General features: G+C 45.4%; 1 protein-coding gene across 5 annotated transcripts; it reads left to right on the top strand.

The window, feature by feature from the left end:
• On the top strand, positions 1-24491 carry ARHGAP40 (Rho GTPase activating protein 40). 5 transcript variants are annotated; one of them, XM_068207505.1, is made up of 15 exons: positions 1-110; positions 9195-9397; positions 14004-14224; positions 14735-14810; positions 15595-15743; positions 16308-16473; positions 16800-16891; positions 17007-17084; positions 17342-17501; positions 18217-18299; positions 19056-19262; positions 19528-19668; positions 20561-20721; positions 21523-21578; positions 21926-24491. In XM_068207505.1, exons 1-15 carry the CDS (start codon positions 1-3, stop codon positions 22030-22032), a joined length of 2010 nt encoding a protein of 669 aa, XP_068063606.1. In that variant the 3' UTR covers positions 22033-24491. The 5 variants fall into 5 exon arrangements, with proteins under 5 accessions (XP_068063606.1, XP_068063605.1, XP_068063608.1 ...); XM_068207504.1 differs by having other exon boundaries at positions 15592-15743; XM_068207507.1 differs by lacking the exon at positions 1-110 and adding an exon at positions 3814-4028 and having other exon boundaries at positions 15592-15743.

Genomic DNA, 24491 nt, shown 5'->3' with positions numbered 1-24491 from the left:
ATGGACAAGCGCGGCACGCGTGGCTCCAGGACGGCCAGGGGCGGCGTGGCCGGGCCCCGGGGGGTGCTGGCACCTGTCCGGGCAGCCAGCTGTGCCCAGCTGCTCAGCAGGTACGGAGCGTGCCCGTGGGACGCGGCGTGTCCCTGCTGCTCCGCTCCCTCAAGCGGGGCGCGGGGCCAGGGCAGCACCTGGCACGGCCTGGGTGGAAGCAAGGTGAATTTCTAGAGGTCGGCAGGCTATTGTGCGCTCTTAAAATAGTGCTTTGAGTGCCTTGATCCTGAAATGAAACCTGTGGAAATTGCCTTTCTTTTTCCTCATACTTAGCCTACAAAAATCGCTGCTCTTTTCCCTGTGCTCACTGTGGGCTGAGTGCAGCAAGCTGGGGAAGTGGGACCTGAGGGGCTGAAATTCTTCTTGTGACCTGGTGGTAACCTGCCTTGGGGTCTGAGGGCTCTTTGGGGGTTTGTGGATGTAAGAACTGCTGATTTATCATGCAAGTAGTGGAGGATAGAATTGAAATTTGAACAGCCTTGCTTGACAAACACTGTTTGTGTGCTTACTGGGTATTATTTGAGTTAAGAATTAATCTAAGGTGTATTTGCATGAGATGAGAAGTTTACATTGAGTTTTAGAATCTGAATCTGTTGATTTTGGTCAGAATCTTTTGATTTTGGGTGAATGTGCTGACAGTGATTTTACTTCTAATCACAGCTCACATTTTCATGTGTCTGTCTGAGTTCTCAATTTTTCCAGTCCAATTTGATGACACTGTGCATTCAAAGCAAGACAGGAATTCTTTAGAAGACCCCAGGCAAAATTTGAGTTGTGGAAAAAAAAAAAATAATTGTAGGGGAACTGACACAGGAAGGATATGGTAAATTACTTTAAAATCACCCACGTGTAAGAGAATGAGATAAAAACCTTCAGTGTTGCAGGCCTGCTTTGATAAAAATCAAAATATTTGTTAACAACTTAAGGCTTTTGCCAAACAAGTTAGTTGAGTTCCAGTGTCTGTGCTGGTGCCAGAACACCTCTGTGGTCAGCTCTGAAGAGGTGCTACAGCAGGAGCCTCAAACTTGCTCACCGGCTTTGCCCAAAACATTGAACCCCAGCCAAGTGGCACTTCCCACCTGCTCACTCAGGACTCACCACAGGTGAGGTGTCTGTGTGTTTATGTGTAGCTAAGCCTCTTGCCTAGGATTGACCTAAAACTTACCTGTCCAATAGGGCAGGGATATGCCAGCCTGCTCTTCTAATTAGTTGACCATAATCGGTGCTTATTTTTGATCAGCACTCTGACGTGCTCGTTCAGTTCCCAGTAAGATTCCTGCTGGCTTGCAAGAGGCTGGTGGTGCTGTCATGGAGCAAAAGCCACTGCTGAGCCAGGTGTGCCTCCCTCCTCCTCTTCCTCTCAGTGTTATAAAGCTCGTGGGACCTGGGGCGGCTCACGGGCAGGGCTGGTGGCCCTGGGCTGGCTGGTGGCACTCCAGTAAAAGAATTGGTTATAAATCCCAGCCAATTTCATGGCAGGGTACCAGGCAAGCACCTTGTGTTATGTGTAATAACTCTGCCCTGAGAAATCCACACGAGGAGCTGATGACTCCTCCCTGTCTTCCTGCATCCCTAAAGCTCTCATGAGTGAAGCATAGCTGGATTCCAGCACACCTCTCCACCCCTCCTTCCCCTGTGCTGGTCAGCACGTCACTCTGGTGACCTCTCCAGCATCTCTGGGCTGTTCTCATGCAGCTGAGCAACAACTTGCAGTTACTCATTCTGTGCTCATATGCAGGTACAGCTGGTACCATTGGCTAGAAGAAGAAATAAGGATGAGTTCTATCACCCTGATTTACTCCAAGTGCAACATTTGAGAAGCTGTAGGACAAGTGTTTATATGTGTGAACCTGCTTCAGTAAAAGGCAAAGACATTAATGAATGATCACACGAGAAATAAGTTCACAGCCTTTTCATAGTGGATTCAAACATGCTGGCAGCCTTTCCTCTGGAAGCCAAGTGGTCCCTCAGCCCTTGGTCCCTCAGCTGAGTGTCTGAGGTGTGCCCAGGCTGAGCATCTGGCCTGCAGTCCCAGCAGTGATGGCAATAAAGTAAAGGTGCCTCAGCTGGCGTAACGGTAGCGTGATTTGAGGATGTGTGCTGTGACTGGGAGCTATTGACTCATTGGCCTCGGCAGAATCCCTGGCGGTGTGTGCTTGGGGCTGTGACAGCAAAGTCACCAAAGGGCAGTGATTCCCTGCCTGCTGCTTTCCTCGTGGCACTCCTGTGCACAGGCTCAGCCTGGGGCACCTTCTGTATGGGAGAGGGGAGTGGGTGAGGACAAGATGTGGGAGCTACTGGGCTGTGGGCTTTGTAGCCCCATGCCAGCTGGGCTGAGGGGTTTGGGATCCTGGTGCCATACTGATAGGTGGAACTGGAATGGCAGAGCAGGTCCTTGTGGGAACTGGATGGACAAAGCTGCTGATGTGTTTAAATGGACATGGATTTGGTGGAGATGGAAATAGGGCTAGGAATGCCACCTTTCAATTAAGGACTGACATGTAATCATCCTGTAGATCAGCTTCATCAATTCACAATCACACTAAAGATCCCAGTACTACTAAAGATTTGTTTTGGCCAGGTACCCCTTTCTCCCAGCAGGATTTCCCTTTGGATGAAAGCCCTTTCCTGTTTGGCTTACCCTGCTAATGCGGGGAAAGTGAACAACAGGCTCGTCCACAGGGACCTTACAGTCAAACACAAAACCATGCACAGAGAGGATGGCTTGTGTCTTCTAAAGCCAAAACAAGCCCTAGTGTGGTGGGACAGACACCCAGCTAATAGTCTAAGCTAAACATGGCTTTGAATATTTTTAATTTGGCTGTATCTGCATGGGGTTATCAATCCTGTTTTTGTTCTGCTCTGAGTTTCGGTCGGAGATGCCTCTAGGCAGATCTGTAATTAAAGGCAACTTTCCCTATTCCTTAGCTGGTTTATTTAGCCCCTTACTAGATGGAGTAGAGACAAATCGATTCCAGATGAAGGCCTGAGACAAGGAACTAGCAACAGAGTTACTTAGCCCTTAAATACTTTGATAGAAACACTTATTGTCAGGAAAGTTACAGCCTCCGCTTTAGTTGAGATCCAAAGCTCTGGTGGAGGTAACAGATCATAGAATGGTTTGGGTTGGAAGGAACCTTAAAGATTGTAAAGTTCCAAACTGATCCATGGGAAGGGATACCACGGTCAGGTCAGGTTGCTCCAAGCCCCGTTCGACCTGGCCTTAAACACTTCCAGGGGTGGGACCTCCTCCACAGCTTCTCTGTGCCAGTGCTCCACCACCGTCTGGAGTTTGTCCAGCATAGAAAACACTGGAGGTGCTAGGCTGAAGCAGTGGGATACACACAAGCCTCAGGATTCACTTCTTTCACTCCACACAGCCCTGGGCAAAGGACTGCTGTTTGCTTTTTCTGAGAATGCCAGGGCAGGAGGTGAGGTTGTGCCTTCTTGCTGTTGCACAGGGGCAAAGCTGCAGCAGGTGGGAATTACTGCACACACAGAGCACGATCTGGCACGTCCTCTTTATCACTTGCAGAACAGGCTTCTTCAAAACAACCTGAAATGACGCTGCTCCCTGAGCTGCTTGCATAATGGAAGATCTTGATGAGCTGATTGCTGTGTTACTGAAAACAAGCTGTAATCTTATTAGCAAATTGTGGCGCTGACATCTTAGTTATTCTCGCTGGTGCTGTAGAGACAGACCTTCAACTGTGCCATCCCACGTGTGCAAAGTCCTTGATAAAATGCCTTAATGGGGACATAAGTGGGGGTTGGCAGCAATGCTGGATAAAATAGCCTGGGCTAAAGGCACTGTGACTTCTCACAGGGGATGCTTTCCGTGAAACTACTAAATATGTGAGCAAATGTCTGCTCAGAGATGTGCAGATGTACATCAGCAGTGGCAGACTATTGCTAAAATTGCTTTAATTCTGGCTCTAGCTGCTTTGGTTGAGTTAAGCCAGGGAAAGGAAAGCATGGTAAGAGTCTGTTGGGTAAGTTACTGCTCATTGCCACCGCAGTAATTTGATAATTAGCCTCTCTTTGCTTTCATGGCCTGGCCTGAGGAATCTGAACCAGCCATGTGCTTTCCATTTTCTCCTAAGAGTAAGCCTTAGTCGTTCTTTTCTGCGTATTGGGGAGAAGGGAGCAATTGGTGGTGGTGTTCATGTACAAAATTTGGGGTGTTTTGAGGGTAACTAAGCCAGGCATTAAAGATTTGCAGTATGGCTTTCTTCTAGTTTAGACTTTTAGTAGAAAAGTTTTGGAATTTTTGTTCATGAGGCATCTCCTGCATAAAATTGCTCTCTGTGGTAGGAATAGAGTTTTGTGTAGTTCTGTGTGTCTGAATGAAATAGTGATCATGCGTATTTCATGTAAAGTTTTGATGAGTAGATTGACTTCTTCCATACAGGAACCTGTTTTTGTATTTGCATTGATAATTGTGATAGACTGAGGTTTAAACCTCCAATAAGCAAAGTAGCTACAGCTACATCTATGAAAAGAAAAGTAGATATGTGAGTTGCCCCTTCAGGATTTTCTCAGTTTTTCAAATACCCCTGTCTGTTATTCCTGGGTGCCTTTATCCCACTACATGATTTTAAACAAGAAAATCTAGTATGTTATGAATTGTGATGTGCTTATCTTTAGGTGACTTTTTTTCTCTTCAGAATTAACTACACATTTAATTATTTAGGTTTAAACTGATTGCTTAGGGTAAGAACCTGGAAGCAACATGAGGAGAGCCTGCATGGACTTTTTGGTTGTTTCTTTCAATATTTTGCTTTTGTGCTCATGAGTTGTTTTTGACCTTGAAGTAAATTGAAAGCAGGTAAGATGTGCATGGTGTGACATTACTGCAGTTTTGTTCTCTGACTAAGGGTCTTTATCTGTCAAAATACTGTAACCAGTTGATAGGCTAATCTCTTTTTTTTTTTCCCCTTGCAAGATGCTTGCATTCCATGCTCATGGTCTGGGTTGTTGTGAATGATGCTGTGACTTGGTGTGCTGCTCCAAAGCTGCTCTTGAGACTCATTCAGACTTTCTGTCTGTTTCTTTGTTCCATGTGTGCCTTTGTGCTTGCTCCAGATCTTTGGAAATATCTTTAAAGACTGGGTGCTGCTTGTGTGGCAGGACTGCCTTGTCTGCCTGAATTCTTCTGTTCTTGTTGCCTTTTTCTCATCTTAGTTTTCTGGAAGCAGAAACTTAAAGGAATTCCATTTATTGGCTTGCACTTGTTGCCTCCTGATATGTTTGAAATGCTTGAGAAGGAACCTTTTTATTTATTCATCTGCTAGAGAGGTATTTCAATGAGGGAGGGATGTTGAGCAAGCGGAAAAGAAGCCCAAGCAGCTCCGAGTCCTTTGAGAAGCTCTCTCATGGGAGTGATTCAAGCCTGGCGTGAACATAGCAACAGTGTTTATTGTACTTTGGTATTCAAGAGGGTGAAGAATTACATGAGTGTTTGCAACATATTTGCAGTGTGCTGACAGTATCTAGGAACAGATCAAAAACTCCTCTGGGGCTGCATTTTGCAGCCCAGGGTCAGTGAGCCCCCAGCACTGAGCCAGGCATGCAGGGCTTCCAGGGGTCCCCGTGGAGAGGGAGCAACAAGAAAATGAACTGTAAGGTCTGTGCCAGCCTCCTTTCTCACAGCTGTGTCATTAATGCTGTGAAGTCAGGCTTAGGCTGAAGGTGCCAGGTGAATCTCGAGCCTTGTTAAAACTTGCTGTGCTCTTAACAAGAGAAGAATTATGGGATTAAGATGCTCAGTCTTTCCACAGAGCCCTTCTGTATGGCTGTCCTTAACGAGATCTTCCTGCCAGTCTCCTTTTTGTTGGGTTAATTTTTAAAGCTTCATAATCTGATGCTTTTTGCTAGGTTGACAGCGCAATGGAGTGAACTTGATTATTCCACCTCCTCTTTGCCCAGTTCCACTGAGCCATTAACATTTTCAGCCAACAATCTCTGCTTTCAATCTCAGCTGTTGCTATGCTTGCATGGCACAGGCTGCCCTCCAGTTGACTCGGGTATGCAATGAGGAAGAACAATCTTTTAGGTGCACTGAATCTAAAATTAGCCTTCCACCTGGGCAGCTGGATCTGCAAAGCACTGTGCACTGAGTTCAAGAAAAAAAAAAAAGGTGTTTAGACCAGAAAATAAAACGTTTTCTAAATGTGAAGGCCTGATTTTTATGTTGTCCTGTGAGACAGGAGCAACAGCTCTAATTTAACACTATTAGAGCTGGGCTTTGGGTCCTGCTGCCCCTCTCTAGAGGTGCTGTGTGAGATCAGCATCCTGCAGCTTGCTGAAACCAAGTTCAGTGCATCAGTAAACAGGCCAGCTGAGGGGAAAAAGTTAGGATGGATTTTGTTTGACACACAAGTAGCTCAGCAGTGGCTTTCCTAGAGCAGGTTTATAGCGTGACTGGTGGGCTTTTGGTGCAAGCAGTGCCAGAACATCTGTATTTCCATCTGTGGAAGGAAGCAAAGTAACTGTGGATGGTGTGGAAGCACAGTCAGGGTGGGATGGGTTGCAGCAGTTCCCTTTTGTCTGGCAGAACTCTGTCCTTGCACCAGAACTCTGTGATATGGACTGAAGGTAGACCAAAACCAGCTGCTGGCAAGGGCATAGCCTGAAACCTGGGCTGTGAGTACTTTGTGACCCTTCTCAGGTGTGCTCCAGGAATATGCCCTAATGCCTCACATAAATAATGATCCCCTTGGAGTAACATCTCCTGGGCTGAAACTGGCACTCAGAGCCTGGTGTCTGGGTAAGTCATGCAGAAGATCTAAGTCAAGATCCACCCACTGGAAAGAGCTGAAGATTTTATTTATGTTGGTTTAAAGTTGTGGGGTTTTTTTCCAGGCAGGTATGGGAAGGGGATTGTCAGAGCTGTGTGTGACACAGGCTTGTCACAGAGCACATCTGCTGGGTGCAAGCTGCTGGCCAGGTCTGGGGCAGCTTCTGCTGGAGCTGCAAACCCAAATTCTGTTTTGGTGTTGGTCCCTGGAGATTTCTGGGGCATTGTGATCCAGCTCCAAATCAAGCTGTACACAAAGGAAAGGTGCATTTTGGAGCTACTTTGATCTATATAATCTAGATCCCACAGGAATATAGGGCAGTAACTTAATGCAAGAAGAGTTATTTTGTGCCTGCTGAAAACCTGCAGCAGAGCAATTAGAAGAACTTGTAAAATGATTCCTGAATATTGTACACTGGGAGACTTCTTCAGTGCATGTTTGTCTTCTAGTGTTCCTCATAGGGTCAAAGCCAACTCCTCAAAATAATCTGAATTCCTCCTTCCACTAAGTTTCATGTTGCAAATGATGCTTTCTGTTGACTGGTTCATAATAGAATCCTAGCAAAGTCTTGAACAGTCTTTTTTGATGCTAGCAAGGTGTCTCTGTTTGAATCTAATATTATGAGATGATTGTTAGCAAATGTGAGAAAATGGAGAGGAGTACTAAAGATAAAGAGTCAAGGTGAGGGATGAAATCTAACTTTTTAACTCTTAATGGGTAAAGATAGAAGTAAAAGTTGAAAAGAGAAAAAATAAATTGCATTAGTAGCTGCAATGGAATTGAGAGAGTTGGACACATACTGTGCAGGTAAAAAATAAATCTTAGATTGACTATTTAAGTGCTCCACCAGGCTATAAATTGGTATCTTGAGTGTTATTTGGGTATCCAGAAATAGGAAAGCAGATTGCCTCTGTTCTTGCCTGCCAGGTGGCAGAATAGCTCAAGTCAGTCTTTCACTTTAGTCTTCCTGTAAAACAATCAAGCAAACCCCTTTAACTCTTGTTCTAAACACTGTGGCTGTCTCCAGATGTTCCTGGAGTGATGCTTTTGCTGTGGTTCTGACCTCCAGAAGAGCAGGGCTGCCTGTGTGTGTTAGAGTGAGGTGTGAGCGTGATGTGCACGCACGTGTGTAAATACAAGTGCAGAATGGCCTACAACGTTTGTCTCTTAGTTATTAGATCTTAAAATGAGCTTTTTAAAATTTGAAATGCTCCTCAACTGAAACAAGTTAGTGCCAGAACTGCTAATAATGGCTTTCTGGAATGAAAGGGGCTAAAATTTTCCAGATATTTTGCCATCTATAACTTTTGGCTCCTAGAGCTAGGAGGCTAAATACCATTTAGTGGGTGTTTTGTTGTCATGGTTTTCAAGGTGTAAGACTTAGACTTAATTTTTTTTTTTTTTTTAATGAAACTATAAAGGAATTTTGGCCTGTGTTTGGTAGTGGTGGCTGTTCATGGGTGTTTCTTGAACCACCCACAGAGTAGTGTTCCATCTCTTTAATTTTTGTATTCATCAGTGGAACCACTGAGGTGTTCTCATAAGTATGTTCCACTTACCCCATTTTTTTTTTGTAAGTCTTTGAAATATAGCAGGGTTTAAATGGCTTGGAACTCTTTGAAGACAATTATAGCTCATTTCAGGAGAGGCACTGTTTTATGAAGTGATGAGAAGCTCAGAGCACAGGGGCTGAAAGCTGAACGAGGCCAGTCTGGGACTTCAGCTGCACATGAATGAATCAGAGGGGTGGTAAGAAAATTCCATATGCTTGGGTTTCCCAGGACACCTTGTGTTGTTTCACAGCTGAAAAATCTGGTCTAGGCAGGAAAAGGGGGCCTCAGCCCTGTGAGTTGTTTGTTGTGTGAGCTGAAGTGCAGGGGATGGAGCTGTGTTGATTTTTGCATAGGGAGCACAAACCTGCTGGGTTTGGGCTGCTGCAGTAGGAGCTGCCAGGCTCCTCTCTGTGCCAGCTCCTGGAGCACACATGCACTGAGTTTGGAGCATCCTGGGTGGCTGTGAATGCAGAGGGTGTCTGTGCAAACTTGCAGGGAGGTCTTGGAGTGAGTGTGGGGCGGTAGGTGGTGTGTTGGAGGTCACAGGAGGGACAGCACTGAAAAGACTCTGTTGATCCTGTGTCCTCTCACATGTTTGGACAGCAGTTTTCCCCATTCTCCAGGGGATTTAGTCCCAGCCTTGTCTGTATTGCTAAACACTGAGCAAAGGAAGTTCAGCACTTACCTCTGTTTGGCTTTGCTGCAGTCATTAATCAGCGGAGGCTGGACACGAATGCCGTGTGTGATACGTGGAGCTTAATCTCTCTCTCCTTATCTCTTCCTCTCTCAGCACCAGATATTGCCCTTGGAAAATGAACCAGCTTCCTCCGAAGAGTGCTGTGGCATCCCCGGTGTCAGAGAGCACAAATTCCAGGGTAGAGGCTTTGGACAACTTGTCAATGGACAGTTTTTGGCTGGAAGTGGAGAACATCAAACAGAGCACTGAAGCCGAGCAGGAGGAATGCAGCCTTGCAGATGTCAAAACACAGGAGGGTAGGTTGCCAAAAATGTTGGGAGTGAGGAGAGGAATGTGAACATCTGAAACAGAAGATTTGCCTATGCACCTGAACGACTCAGAAGCATGTTGGAGTGTGGTTAGAATATTATCAGTCAATCAGGGATAGAGATATTATTTTAATTGGGTGGTGGATAATGCCCTGCAGAAGGGGAGGGTTGGCCTGGCCTGGTTTCGGCTTCTGGAGCAAAGCTAACTCCAAAGGTCAGTCCCAGGAACATGTTCAAGGCTCCAGGTTTTTCAAGCAGCCCCACCAAGGGTTGGGGCTCTCAGTGCCAGTTCAGGTGGTGTATGGTAAGCACTCTGTGAGAGCTGGGGTGTTTTGGAAGCCTTGTTTGTGTGCATGGTTCTGAGATTCATCATAGTGGCTTTTATGGGAGCTGCTTCTGTGGAAGGCAGACTGTTCCCTTTCTAATTCCCTGTTCAAGAAACCACAATAAACATCCAGAAAGCCTTGAGTCTGTCCACACAAGGTTTTTCCTGCATATCCTCTTTTTCTTTCTTTGGAAGAAATGTGTATGGGTTGTTTCTAATGCAGTTTTTGGAGCACCGATGCTATCCAGTGCTTTGGAATAATTGGAACCTGGGCCAGTTATTCCAAAACTTTTGGGATGTGTTTTCCTTCTATAGAATCATAGAATCACAGAATGGTTTGGGCTGGAAGGGACTTTAAAGCTTATCCAGTGCCACCCCTGCCATGGGCAGGGACAACTTCCACTATCCCAGATTGTTCCAAGCCCCATCCAACCTGGCCTTGGACACTGCCAGGGATCCAGGAGCAGCCACAGCTTCTCTGGGCACCCTGTGCCAGGGCCTCAGCACCCTCCCAGAGAAGAATTTCCTCCTAATATCCAACACAACATTCCCCTCTTTCAGTGTGAATCTATTACTCCTTGTCCTGTCACTACAGTTCCTGATGAGCAGTCCCATGGGAAGTACAACACCCGGGGGTGCTGGAGGGGTGGTAAGTGGTGATAAACACCCAGAGATCCCCCAGGTGGGGATCACACCTTTCTGGGTCCATTTTGAAGAAATTGAGGTAGTTGTCTGTACATCCCCTTGAGCACTGGTTTGCAGCCTGCACAGCTGCTGTGCAGCCTGGCACTGAGAATGATCTGTGTCCTGGGGAAATGTTTGTGTGACAGTCCCAGTGTGCTGCTGTGCTTGGGAAGGGCCAACTGCTCTCATGGGGATGTGGAGAGGCTCTGGAGGGCAGGGTGGGAATATCATTGTCCCTGTCTGCCATCGTTGGCAGGACATGGCAAACATGAAGGTCTTCTGTTAATGTCCCTTTATAAAGGACACAAGTTTGGTTTTTAGAACTGGAAGAGATGCAAAGTGATTCAGAAAATGAGTGCACCAGGAAGGAGACTGGAAAAGAGACCATCCCATGAGATGAAAGACTGTCTGGGGTATCCTAAAGACTGATATGCTGGAGGCACTTTGATTACTGTGTATAAGCAGGGATATGAGGAAAAGACTTTTAATGCTGTAGATTAATCTAGCAGGCAAGAGCTGAGTGCTTAATTGGCCATTGAAACCAGACGGGCTTGAAATGATGCTCCGAGTCGCAAAGCCTTCCCAGCAGCCTGGGGAAGGAGGTGGGGCAGGCTCGGGCTCCTGATGCCTTCTCTGAAGGAGCTTAGGCAAATAAACACTGTGCTGGGAGTGGGGAAGCTTTGGATGGTGTGCAGGGTGCAGGCCTTGGCTTTGACATCTCTGCAGCTCCTGCTTAGGGCACAGAGGCTGTGGGCTCCTCAGAGCCAGAGGCACTGTCACTATTTGCATAAATCTGGGGAGCTGAGAATTGGGCAGCTCTGTCTGGAGACATCGTGGCTCAGCCTGGGAGATGGCAGGTGATAACCACGGCACAGGGACAGTGGGACAGGGACTGTGCAGATAAGGCACTGCAAACATGCTGCCCCAGCTGGGACCACTCCTGTGCAAGCCCTGGCTGAGGAGGGGTGTCCTGGGGAGCTGCTGGTGACCTGGTGGCAGTGAGGGGCCAGGCTGTAACTGCAGGTCTGGGGCAGCTGAAAGGTGCTGAGGGAACTTGTGGCCTTGCTAACAGCTGGTGGGAGCAGGAAGCAGCTTTTCCTGAAATGCAGCATGGTGCTGTCACCGTTTGCCCAGCTCTGTCCAGGGCCTGACAGCAGAGCCAGCTGAGGACACAGGCACTCTGCCACTAAAATACCTGTTTGTGACCTTAGAGCACGTAACCATGGCTGAGACCTGTCTGCAAAGGGGGATTCTTCACCTTCAAAAATTAGATAGGAAGTTGTGCTTAGTGTTTAGTCTGAAAATGTAGAATGCTCTAGCTGTCCTTTAAATATTTGGAAAGTGAATACTTTATTATGAATGCTATTTTTGACTAGTTTATGTTTCAAGTAAATTTGTGGAACTGGTGTTCTTTAGTTTTGCAAAACCATTCCTAATTGTGACCTCCTGAAATGCTGCTTGCCTGGAGCTCACAAGGCAAATCTTAGCAGCTCTCCAGGCTTAAACCTGCAGCTCATCTTCTGTGGATCTCTCTGCTCTGACCTGTTTGTCTCCAATTTTTCCCTTTTCCCTAGAAATAACCCATTTTGCTGGTTTCCTTTTGTGTTACTGGCAAATATAACTGGGCCAAAATAGTAAATAGAGGAATTACAATCTGGTGCTTTGGCACCAGATGGGGCAGCGGGCTCACACGGATGTCCGATGGAGGGGCTGCTGTGTGGGATTGTGTGTAAGATCAGTTTCCTGTTATGACTGGAATTGGCTATTTTCAATATTTGCAAGCAATACACTTCGCTTCCTCTAGTTCCCAAAGGCAAAATAAACCAGAGGCTTTTTGTGTGTTGTTCTGCTGTGAAACCATGGATGTAGAACGAGAAGGTGTTTGGTGAGGAGCTGTGAGTGGGACCACGACTGGCTGTGCCCAGGGGATGCTGTTACCTCCTAACTTCTGTGAACCAGACATGGAAAAAGACGAAAACTTAGGGCCATGGAGGAAAAACAGACAATTTGCTAGAAGATTCACTTAGGGAAATACTTGACTTTTAAGTTCAGCTCCATTTATTGTGGTGTGATGATGAAAAAAATTCTGTTTCATTATGACACCAAAAATAACAAAGACCATGCTCTGAAGACTGAGTTTTAATTGTATCACAACATGTGTTTGCAAGCTGCATCAACATGAGATTTCTCCAGAAAAATGAAATTATTTAATCTCTCAAGGAGCTGCATGGCTGCTTTTTATTGATGCAGCAATAATAAAACTTGGCCTGAGCTGCTGTGGTAACTGAGGAGGTGGAAGTTTGCATAGGACAGGAAGAGTGGGAATGAGCTGCTCTTTGCCAGTCAGTTCAGGTGTGATTTCTCTTTTTCCCAGTATAAACTTTGGTAGGGCTGTGCTGGAGCTGCCTGCAGTGAATCAATGTGGTAGATGGAATTGAAAAGATAAAGGCTGTGTGGTGTTTGCTGTGTTAACGTTGAAGTCACCTGCTAAATTGCTTCTTTCATCTTTGAATTTCAAGTAGCTGCCTTGCTCAGGGCACTTTCTCACTTGCACTTCCTTATGAGTGTATCCCATAAGAAAAAAAATGCCTTCTGTGTTTGAAGTGTAACTTTATATTTATTGAAGAATGAAGTGGAATTAAGTTTGTTTGAGTAATGCTGCTATACAGTCTCCAGGCTTTTCACACTTCCTTCTGGAACTGGAATGGTCTTTAATTTTAGTGATATTTTGAATAGGCCCAGGCATAAAATGAATGAACAGAGTAAAAATAATGTTTTTGGTTTAGTTGAGTATATGGATACCAATCCACTTAAAAAATTAGACAGTAAGGATGATGCACACAAATAGTTCAGCAAGTATATTAAGTAAAATACATTTGAACCTACCACAGCAGGATGTGGATATAGTTTAAAAAAAATTGTTGATACCTAGATTAAAAAAAAAAAAAAGTAAAAGAAGCAACCAAGTCATTTGGAAAATAAAAAAGCCAAATATGCAGTGTTGTGTGCTGTGGCTTCTCACAGACCTTTTGTCCATTCTCAAAGCTGTTGAAAGATCAGGTGGGATCCAGGGAAGCGCTGCCATTCCTTCTGGGGTGGCTGTGTGCTGCTGCCAGAGCTCCCCTTTGCACAGGCAGTCCATGAAAAGGCAGATTTGTCAGGTCCACCTGACTTCACTCCCATATCCTGTCACAGTCCTTGCCTAAATACCACCCAGAGTCACACTTGTGCCCTCTTCTGCCCAGCTCCTCTGTGAGCTGTGCTCCTGGGAGTATCTCTACCTCCATAGTTCTTTCTTCTCCTTTTCCTGCCCTGGAATGAGCAATAAGAACTGTGTGAGCAGCTACACCTGCCCAAAGGGCTGTGTGTCCTCTGGTGTCACCCCATACCCAGCTGGGCTCTTAGGATTAGGGCTGAGATTTTGAGAACGGCCTTCAGAACACAGCTGTGGCTCCCTGCCAGCCATGTCCCACTGCCACCCCAGCCAGGGAATGGCCCAGGCTCCTGCTCTCTGCCTCTGCAGCACTGCCAGCACCCAGACCGCTGCTCTTTACTCACCCTGCCTTCTCCCGCCCCGCTTGGCAGAGGGAGAAGCCGAGGCCGAGTGGCTGCAGGACGCGGGGCTGGCCGAGCTCCTCGGGGACCCGGAGGTGGACAAGGACAACCTGGTGCTGCTGTCCACGCTGACGAGGACGCAGGCAGCAGCCGTGCAGCGCCGGCTGGACACCTACTCCCGCTCCCGCCGCAGGAGGAACAAGCACCCCGTGCGCGACGTGCGCGACGTCTTCGCCATGGGCAGCTCCCAGGTTTGTTGGTTTGTTGGCATCTCCTAAAAGAGCTTCTTGCCTCGTGGAGGTTGACTTGGCTTTCTGGGTCTACGGCTCCTGGTATGTCTTGGCTTCCTTTCAGTTTGAGAGATTGAGACTGGAGAAATGCTGGTTGCGGTGTTGAGGAGTTACTGGAAAGCCTGCAGATGCATAGCCTTCCCAGGCTGGAGTAGCATTCCTGCTATATAGTGCCCCGTGGAGCACTGGCATCGTTTGGAGCCCTCTTGTGTTGCCTTTGTTCCAGTGACATGTTAAATCACCATTAAAGAAAACAAGAGCACTTCCCATGTTCAGTTCTGATAAAGCTGACCTTGTAGAGGTGGAAATCCTGGAGAAAGACTAATGCTGCCATTTTTGGGAGGGAAGGTGGTTGATTTATTTAGATTTTTTTTTCTTGATGAAGAATTCATAACCACCATCTTTTCAGCTGTTTGCCTGTGGTACTGCTCTTTTGGTTGTGGCTAAAACAATTTCTTTCTTATTTTTCAGGACACAGCAGCAGAGAAAGAGGGGTCCAGCCCAGACACACTGTGGCACAATCTACGGACTTCAAACACCCAGAGAAGTAAGGGGGAGGTTTTTAAATGCAGAGTAGCACCTGAAGTAGGGCTGGAGCTGAAGGAAAGCCACAAGTATATATTTTAGTATATACAGGTTCTGAAACATTGACCTTGTTTGTGTTGGGGTGTGGGTTTCTTTATGTGATTATTCACACCTATGGATTAATAAACTTTTCCAGGCTCCAGTGTTGTTAGAATTGTCACTCAAGCTGATCATTGTAAGTTCTTGATAAAGCAACTGAAAGATGAAAATAAAATCAGTCTAGTAAAGATCCCACAGTGAAACCTTATAAATGCCATCAGCAGTTGTGTAAAGAGATGTTAGCCATAGGTGTGTCCTTTAATTTAAGGCTGTGGTCTTGTCTTACCAGGGACCTGGTAATTTTAGCCATGATGTTGTGACTTCACACTGATCATAGACTCATTAAACTTGGAAAATATCTCTAAAATCACAAGTCTAACCACTAACACACTAACTGGTGTGTTCACCACTAAACCATGTCCCCAGGTGCCACATCTGCACAATTTTTGAACCCTTCCAGGGATGGTGACGTCACCACTTCCCTTGGCAGCCTTTTCCCATGTTCCAATGCCTGAGCACCCTTTCAGGGAAAGCTCTTACCCTATTGATCACTCTGTGCTATGGGAGCACTCTTTTCATGGGTTACCGCAGGATTTTTAAAAGCAATGGCACCAAACCTATCTCAAACTGCATTTTTAGCACATTTGCTTTCTAAGCTTCACCCTCCTGGCCTGCAGAAATTCAAGACCATTTCTCCTCTGCAGCAGAAACCCAGGATTATTCCTGCACAGTTCGAAACCCTGGGAAAGAGGAGGTATTCAACATGGATGTTGCCTACTCGGAGCAAGCAGCTGTCCTGCTCAAGGGATCCTTCCTGTCTGAATCCAGGAAGTTAAAGGATGGAAATGCCCTAACAGTAAGCACTGGAGGAGTTTTTCTTGTCAGAATTTATTAGTCTTGGCTTGTCAAGGTGGTACAAGGCAATGGGTCTGTGTTTGGTGGTATTTTGGGGTGCATTATGCTGTAATCTTTGCAATATTGTGCAAGGATAGACATTATGTAGAGGAGGATCAAAAGAAATAAGACTTTTATCTGAAACTCCCTATTTTGGCACACATCCTTGTTGCTTCCTCTGAAAAGAGGAGAGTAACTAACTGCACTTTCTTACTCATAATTCTAAAGTTTTCTCCTCTGTGCAAATGGACTGGGCTGCTTCCAAAGTTCAAGTAGATTAGGGTGGGTATCAGGCTGCCTTTAACTTAGAAAAACTGGCATCTCTAGTATGATTAAAGAGCAATATTGAAATTATTCAGCTGGTGGTTGAGTAGGAGTAGTTTTGGGCATATGTCTGGTCTTGAACACAGCAGGAAGAACAGATGCCTGGTTATGATAAAAAAAAATAAGACTACAGCAAAAGTTGTTTACTAGTGGGATTAATAGAGATAACTTGAGCTGAAGCTTTTGTGTGTGTTTCCCTTAGAGATTTAAGATCCCAAAGGGCAGACTAGGAGTGACCAGGATTGGAGATCTGTCAGCTCAGGACATGAAGAAGATCCCCACACTGGCCCTCATTGAACTTACAGCTCTCTGTGATATCCTTGGCTTTGAGCTAAAGAGAAACAAAGCAGCAAAACTGAAAACAACAGGTTAGTTGTACTCTTTTTTGTCCTCTTTTTTTTCCCACTCATCTTCTCATAATACACTCATCACTTGTGTTTCAAGTGTTAGAACAGAGGGTCTTTGATAAGAAACCTTGTGACAGGTGTGTTCTCTTTGGATTTCCCCTCGAATTCAGTGGATCCTGACATCAAGACCTACTAGCACATTTATGTCTGGCTGCAATTGTCCTGTTTAACTCTCCCTCTCCAGTATCTGTGTTTACAAAAGTACCATCTTAGTCTGCACTGGGGGATTTATCCCTTACACCTCTATTAGAGGTGATACAGACTTGGAAATGCTGTTTCTGTTGTAGAGAAAAGGCTCTTTGGAGTTCCACTCAACACCCTGTTGGAAAATGACCAAAAGCTGCTGCCCAACACCAAGGTGCCTCTGCTACTCCAGGCAGTAAGTTCTCTGCTGGTTTCATTCACACCTCTGGTCCTCGGAGTCAGGAGCCTGTGACAAGGACAGGCTGACTCCTCCTCTGTGCCTGAGAGCTTTCTGTTTCTCCCTTTAACAGCTGCTGTCCTGCCTGGAGAAGAGAGGACTTGAAACAGAGGGCATCCTGAGAGTTTCTGGGTCCCAGACCAGAATTAAGGTATGAGCCCTTTAGCATTGTTTGGAAGTGTCAGGGGTGATTGGGAAGCATTTGCTGAAGCAAGTGTTGGAATGACCTGAATTATCTCATCCCCTTCCCAGTACAACCAGAAACACCCAATGCTGGGAAATACTGGGGTGTGTGCTGATGCTCTCTGCACCATTTTGCCTCGATGTCTCACTCTCCCAGTGCTCAGCTATAAGATTTCTCTTACATTTGCTTATTAAAGCATGTGATAAATTCCACCTTTCTGATAGAGCCTGGAACAGAAGCTGGAAAGGGACTTCTACAGCGGCCTGTTCCGTTGGGATGATGTCCACCAGAACGACGTGTCGGGGCTGCTGAAGAGATTCATCCGCGAGCTGCCGGCCCCGCTGCTGACAGCAGAGTACCTGCCTGCCTTTGCTGCTGTCCAGAGTGAGTGCTGCTCTGCCTGCCTAGCACAGTTTGGTCTGTGCAGAGCTCCCCTGGCCCTGGGCTGTCCTGCCAGGTGTGTTGGGAGCCCATGGATCCGATGGGAGCGCAGCGCAGCTGAGTGTTGCAGTCACCGTGCTTGGTTGAATGCGCCTTTCTGTGGCAGCACTGTCCTGGAGTCTTCAGCTCTGTGTCACTTGAGCCTGCAAGGCTGCTGCCATTTGTCAGGACAAATTGATCAGTAATGACACACAGATTGAGCTGTGGGAGCTGGCCAGGGCACACAGCCTGCAGGTAATGTGCTGTTCTGCAAGCACATTTCTTTGTTCACCAGTGGGACTAATAGAGATAACTTGAGCTGAACCTCTTGTGTGTGTTTCCCTTAGGGATTTAAGATCCTGAAGGGCAGACCAGGAGTTTGGATGTGCTAATCTGACTGCTTAAGTGCACAAGTTCTTTGTTCAAAAAATGGGGATTATGGGTTCTTTTGCTGCCCTTCCAGGGCATAAGGGTTGCTGGTTGATTGTGTACTCTAAAGGAAATGAGTCAGTCTTCAAAACATGGGTAGTTCCCTTCTTAAGGACAGTATGAGGTTGAGTTACTTCTGTGAAACAAGGTCTCAAATTCTAGATGACCAACCATTCCTTGGAGGATTCCTGTGCTCAAAAACAAGGGTCAGAAACCTGAATCATCTGTCCTGTTGTTACTCTCCCTCCAGATATTCCAGACCTGAAGCAAAGACTGCAAGCTCTAAACCTCCTGATCCTGATTCTGCCAGAGTCCAACAGAAACACTCTGAAGGTATCTGCTTGCTTTTGATTTAGCTGGTAAAAAACATAGAATCACAGAATTTTTTAGACCGAAAAAAACCCTTCTTAAAATCACTGAGTTCAGCCATTCCCCCAGCACTTCCAAGGCCACCACTAAGCCGTATCCCCAGCTACATGGCTTTTAAATAGACATCACCTCTGCCTTTCTGTGCTTTAGAAGAGCTGTGGTGGTTGTTGCTGCTTTTTTTTTTTTCTTTTCCTGGTAGCTGAACTCAGTAGTTCAGCTCCCAGATATTAAAGGTAAGGCTGCCTTAGCACCCTGCACACTTCATTTGGAGCACTGGAACATATAATTCAGTCAAAGATGATCTGTCATGCCTCTGGTGGAGGTGTGAGGTTGAAAGAGATAATCCAAAAGCGTTTATTTTTCCACATCTGGAAATGGCTTTGAGGGGACACTGAAGGAGAGGGGGGATTCATCTTTGGATTCAGAAACATTTACAGCTGGACTTTGTAAATTACCACCTGCCAAGGAGTAAAAACTCATCTGTTTCCCACACAGTCTGTTTTTCCTGATTCATAAATACTGGATAAACCTCTTTTGCTGTGGTTATTTGGTCCTATCCTAGTATTAGAAATGGGTCACTCCATTTCCTGACTGGAGAGATGGGATTTGCTGATCTATATCAAGAAAAAGTGCTAATTAATGATCTCTCCAGCAATTGCCATGGTAGTTTTTTGAGCATTACTAATAATGGATGGCTTACATCTCTTTCCTTTTTCTCAGGCCCTTCTTGAGTTTCTCAGCAAGGTGGTTGCCAGGGAAAAAAACAACAAAATGAACCTCTGGAACGTTTCCACAGTCATGGCCCCAAACCTCTTCATGCACAAGGGGCTGCCAAACAAGATCCCTGAGGGGAAGGAGAAGCAGCTGGCAGAGGGGGCGGCTGACGTGGTGCGGATGATGATCCATTACCAGGATCTGCTCTGGACAGTGAGTTCCACAGGAATTATGTGGCTTGGTGTAGCAGTGTCTTGGTCTTGTTAGAATTGGGATAGGGAAGGGATAGCCTTGGAAATTTCAGAGGAATTACGCAGCTGTGAGCAAAACCTCTGGCTGAATTCCAAGGCTACCTGTCCTCAAGGTACACAGATTTTTTTTTGTCTATTTAAGGAGCTAAAGTGATGATCAGGTTCCTAAATGACATCCTTATCTCTGCTTGATTTAATCCCTGTTTTCACCCTTCTCCCCTGCCCAGGTCTCCTCTTTTCTGGTGGCTCAGGTGAGAAAGCTGAACGAGAGCAACAGCAAAAGGTACCAGTTCTGTGACAAGCGGATTAAAAATCTGCTGCGGAAGATCCATGCTGATAAAGACAAGGTGGAAAAGAACCAGGGAGAGGTGAGTTAGGCCTTGGGGAAAAAAACCAAACCCCTTTGGGGCAGCATCAAATGTTTTCCTGAGAACTCAGAAAGATGAAAGGGGTGATACCCTTGAAAAGAGCCAGAGGGACAAAAAAAAGCAGAATAATAAGGAACAGTTTCCCAGATGCTTTTGGCCAGGTTGTGGCAAAAACTGATCTCAACAGCAAGAGCACTAAATACATTTCAGCCTACAAAACACTTGGTTAAGAGTAGGGAAGAGATCTGGAGCAGAAATTTTGTTTTTCCCCACATGAAGAACAGAGTTCTTGTGGCTCTGAATGTCCCATGTGTTGGTGCAGATATTTCTGCTGTGATAAAGGCAGACTTAATTTCATTTTTTAAAGCATAAATTCAGGCAATTTCCTAATTTTCTTTTGGCTCCATAATGTCTGTTAAGATGGCACATCACTTGGTGCTTCCTTTCTTTGGAAAGGACCTTTCTAGAATTCAGTAGCCTGCAACCCAGATCTCTAAATTCCTTTCCGAGTAATTTAAATTAATTTCAGAGGAGTCTCTCACACTTGTGCAAAGCAGTTTGTCAGAATTTCTTCTGACAAATGCTATTTTCATCCGAGCTTGTGGCAGTGCTGTGTTTGAACAGCAGAGAGCAGCAGCACACGCTGATGGAGAGCACAGGGCTCCTCTCGTGGCCTCAGCACTGAACCATTGATGATTTATTGATATTTATAATGCTCACCTTGGTGCTTCCATCAGCTTTCAACCTGTACTGTAAGAAACAAGCCTAACAGCTGAACAGCTGTCTGGACAGGTTTAATTCTTCACACTCTCCAATTTATTTTGAAAATTAATGTTTTGACTCATAAGAGTCTTTCTTTAAGCACTTTTTTCTTTTTGCCTGCTTTGTTCAGCCTTCCAAGATTGTGAAAGTCCACGCATCACTCCTCCTGAAGGACTCTCTGGAGGTGCACTTGAACAATGCAACCAGGGTTGCTGATGTCTTGAAGCAGTTTCAGAAGAACCTGTGCCAGAATGGCTGGAATATTGTTAACACTGTCAACCTCCTCAAGTGGTAAATGGCTTTTTCTCTGCTTAAAAAACTAAAAAAAAAACCAACCCACTAAGTGGTCTAGCTGCTGTTTTCTGTCTTGGGGTAGAGGTGAGGTGGAAGCACAGTAAGTCATGAAGAGAGATTGTTCTCTGCTCCTCTGTTCTAAGCTTAAGAAATGGTGCTGGATGGAGAAGGCAAATTTTATTCTGAGTGATTCCACCCAGGGCTCAGGCTGTCAGGAGGTCAGTGGTGCCCTCTGAGCTGCTGGACACCAAGTGAACTCCAGAATCCTTGCTGAAGGGAAGGGAAAAGGCAGTCACATTGACCCTGACAAGCAAACCCCTCCAACTCTCCTGCAGAAACATCACCTGTATCATTGCTTGGAGTAGTAATTCCAGCGTGCTTATGTTAATGCAGGGATTTCCTAAAATAAACTCTGCAATTCCCTCCTGTGCTCCTGAGGTGAATTGCTGAACTAACCTAAAAAAGGAGCAGAGGAGCTCCTGCCCCCTCTGTCCCAGCTCCTGCAGGCTGAATTTAGCAGGTAACGTGGCAGTGCCTCTCTGTGTCCCAGGAGGTGTCCAGACAAGGAGGGTGAGGGGAAGCTGGCTGGATACGGGTCAGCTGCTGTCTCACCAACAGCTTGCCTTGTTTTCTTTTTTGCCAATTTTGGGTGTCCTGCACTGTGCAAGAGGATCTGCAAGGTCTCTGTCCCATGGCCTCTGATCATTGTTGAACCACCTTCCTTTTGAAGGAATATTACTAAACTGCCCAACCTGTCTTTGCAGAGATTTAACCTTCAGTGTGATTTTCTTTCTGCAGTAACAGCTCCACAGAGTGCACAAATTTGCTCCTGTATGAAGTGGGAGGCAATATTGGTAAGTACAAATGGTACCTGAAATAAGGACTCTGATATCCAGTTTTTATGCTGAGCTCCTTCTAGAAGGTAGTTAAAAACTTCTCGGACAACTGTGCCATTGCTTCACCACCCCAAGACTGAAGAATTTCCTCCTAATATCTAATGTACATCTTCCCTCTTTCCTCTCAAAGCCATTGCCTCAGATTTGTGGAAATGCTTCTGAAAGGTTGCAATATGGAAATGAATGTGAACAAATCCTAGTTTTTAGGTGGGGGCAAAAGCAAAAAAAAAAAACAAATCTAGCAGCTAAAGGACTAAGGATTTTTTAAAATGTGTTTTTTTTATCTGAATGTCTTGTTTTAACAGGTGAACATTGCCTGGACCCAGACACTTACCTCTTGGACTTGTACCACATCAACCCTCATGCTGAGTGGATAATTAAGCAAAACCCATCTTGTCCTCGGATGTTCTAAGGAAAACACAAGCAAAACAAAGCACTTGGTTGCAGTTTTTGGAAGGTGTGGAAATAGAGACTTTCCTGTTGTAGTGTCAAAACAGACACTGCTTGTTTCTTGGAAGGAAAAGCACCTTTATTATCTGCTTCCATGGCAGCTGGCAGCGAGAGCAGAGCAGCCTCTGTGCTAACAGGGGTGCTGGAAACAAACAGCAATTATCATTGTGTAGCAGATTTTGCAGGGGGCATGGCTGTTCCTAAACAAAATATCCCCCAAAACAAACCCTAAAGGCAAAGCTGCAGTGGTTGTGCAGCAAAGATGGAACAGAAGAAGAGAAAGATTATCTTGAATATGGTGGAAGGAATTTGTGTATCCTGGATTTGCTCTTTCTTTTGGAGGAAAGACAGTCAAATGCTGCAGTGGTACTAAGGACATCCCTTGGGTAAGGGTCCATGGTTGCCTGTGGCACGTCACCAGGAGAGTTTATGATCCTGGGCTTCACTATTGAGCTCCTGTTGTGTTCTTTGAAGAATGAAAAAGGATGTTTCCAAAAAGGCCAGATGGGATGTGACACCACACATTGTGAATTTCATGACTGCAGTTAAATACATGTATGCAACACAAGAAAATAACTTTCCTTGAAAAAAGGTATGGAGAATACAGCAGCCTTTCAGATGTGCAGTGTGACAGGAAGGTGCCTGTCCCATGCTGGCAATGCACACCCAAATTGCCATTGATGAGGGTCAAATGCATTTATTTTGATGGACAAGCTATATATCAACAGACAACACAGGAAATATCCTGAAGCTAATGTGGATTGGTAATCTGACCTGGCCACGTGAACTGAACTTCCTTGTGGAAGATTCTGTGTGAATGTGTTTGTTCAAAATCAACAAACCTCCCCTGAGATGAGAGGTGGCTGAGCTGAGCTGAGTGCTCACTGCTCTGGCTGCACATTTCCATTGCACTCAGCACAGCGTGGTCACTGTGGGCTGGACAGGTGAGGGTAGAGCAGAGCACACACCTTGCTGCTGCATCCTCATCCTCATCATCATCCAACCTCGGCTCCAAGAGCACCGTGCCTGTGAGGAGCAGTGCAGAAGTGTTGCTTTCCTTCGTGGTGATGCTGAAATACCTCACGTGAGGGACCCCAGCTCAGTGTGAGGGGTGAAACACTCAGCCTGCCTGGAAATGTGGACTCCTTTCTCTAAATGCTGTTTTTAAACACGGTTGGATATTTATTCATGTGGCAGAAGCAGGGCTGCCCTGCAAGTGTATACTCAAAGTATTTCATTTGCCAAATCCCAGCTGCACTAGTGACAATCTCCAGTATTACTTCTTTTGTTTGAGGTGTTTGTTTCCATTGCAATCTGAATTTTCCGTCCTCTCATTTTTTTCCCCAGGATGAAATGTAGCTTTTTTCCTTATTCATTATCTCAAACTCCTAGATTCTGTTGTAGAGGTGCTTCACACTGTGATTATTCTGTCTGTGTGGTTAAATCCTCTTGGTGGTTAAGATCCTTGAGGAACAGGTGAGCCACAGTCCATATTCTTTCCAGCTTTTTGTGAATTCTGTGTGAGTGGTGCAGATACCTTAAAATTATTCATATATTAGAGAGTCTGTCTATTTTTTTTTTTTTGGTTGAGATGATGCAGATGCATTGACTGGCTGAATCACCTTCATAGATGTCTCCTTGAGAACTTGTAATAGAACCTCCCAACCCTCACCCAGGTGTCCACGATTCCTGAGATGCCTTTTTTATAGGGCTTAAATTGTGCCTGAAAGAGCCCGATTCTTTTCCTTGAGAATGGGTGATTTATGTCTCTGGAAAGATCAAGCTGCTTCAGACTGGGGCTTTAAAAACCAAAGGTACCTATTCAGCATCCCTTCAGGAATTCTTTGTGGCAGTGATGGAGCAAAGATGGCAAAGAGGAAATGCCAGAGATGTGATACCCTGAGAAGTACCCAAATCATAACGGTATCACTGGGAGCTCAAAGTTCCTTTGCAAGCTGAATTGCACTCTGCAAATCACACAATGCTGCATTTTTTTCTACCCCTAATATGCTGGTTTATTAAATATTCTGTCCATGTGTATTGAGGGGTCATGACTGCATCACTGCTGCTGTGAACTACAAACGAGTGGGGTTTTTTGAACACCAAACAATGTGAATCAGTGCTGTGGAAAACAAGGTTAATGGGAGATTCTCATTAGACAAATATCAGGTTTAAATATGAAAGGAAATGTAAAAAAAAAAAAAAAAAAAAAAAAAAAAAAAAAAAGCTCTTTCCAGATGATGGATATGCTTTTAAAAGTCTTTTTCCTATCTTTGTATCAAAAAGTGTAAATTTTTCAGTCAGTGATGTACAACCCATTCCTAAAGGATGGCTTTTAATACCTTTTATTTTTTATGAGTTTTTAATTCTGTATTTAAATTTCATTTATTCAGTGAAACAATAAAAGTACAGTAAAATCTC

This window comes from Anomalospiza imberbis, chromosome 17, assembly GCF_031753505.1.
Source record: "Anomalospiza imberbis isolate Cuckoo-Finch-1a 21T00152 chromosome 17, ASM3175350v1, whole genome shotgun sequence".
Classification (NCBI taxonomy): Eukaryota; Metazoa; Chordata; class Aves; order Passeriformes; family Viduidae; genus Anomalospiza; species Anomalospiza imberbis.
This window is presented reverse-complemented; position numbering and strand designations above follow the sequence as displayed.

Coding starts and splice junctions, on each gene's coding strand:
- ARHGAP40 (XM_068207504.1), top strand. CDS start 1: ATGGACAAGCGCGGCACGCGTGGCTCCAGGACGGCCAGGGGCGGCGTG. Junction 18,300..19,055: donor CCAACAGAAACACTCTGAAG/GTATCTGCTTGC, acceptor CCTTTTTCTCAG/GCCCTTCTTGAGTTTCTCAG. Junction 21,579..21,925: donor TGAAGTGGGAGGCAATATTG/GTAAGTACAAAT, acceptor TTGTTTTAACAG/GTGAACATTGCCTGGACCCA.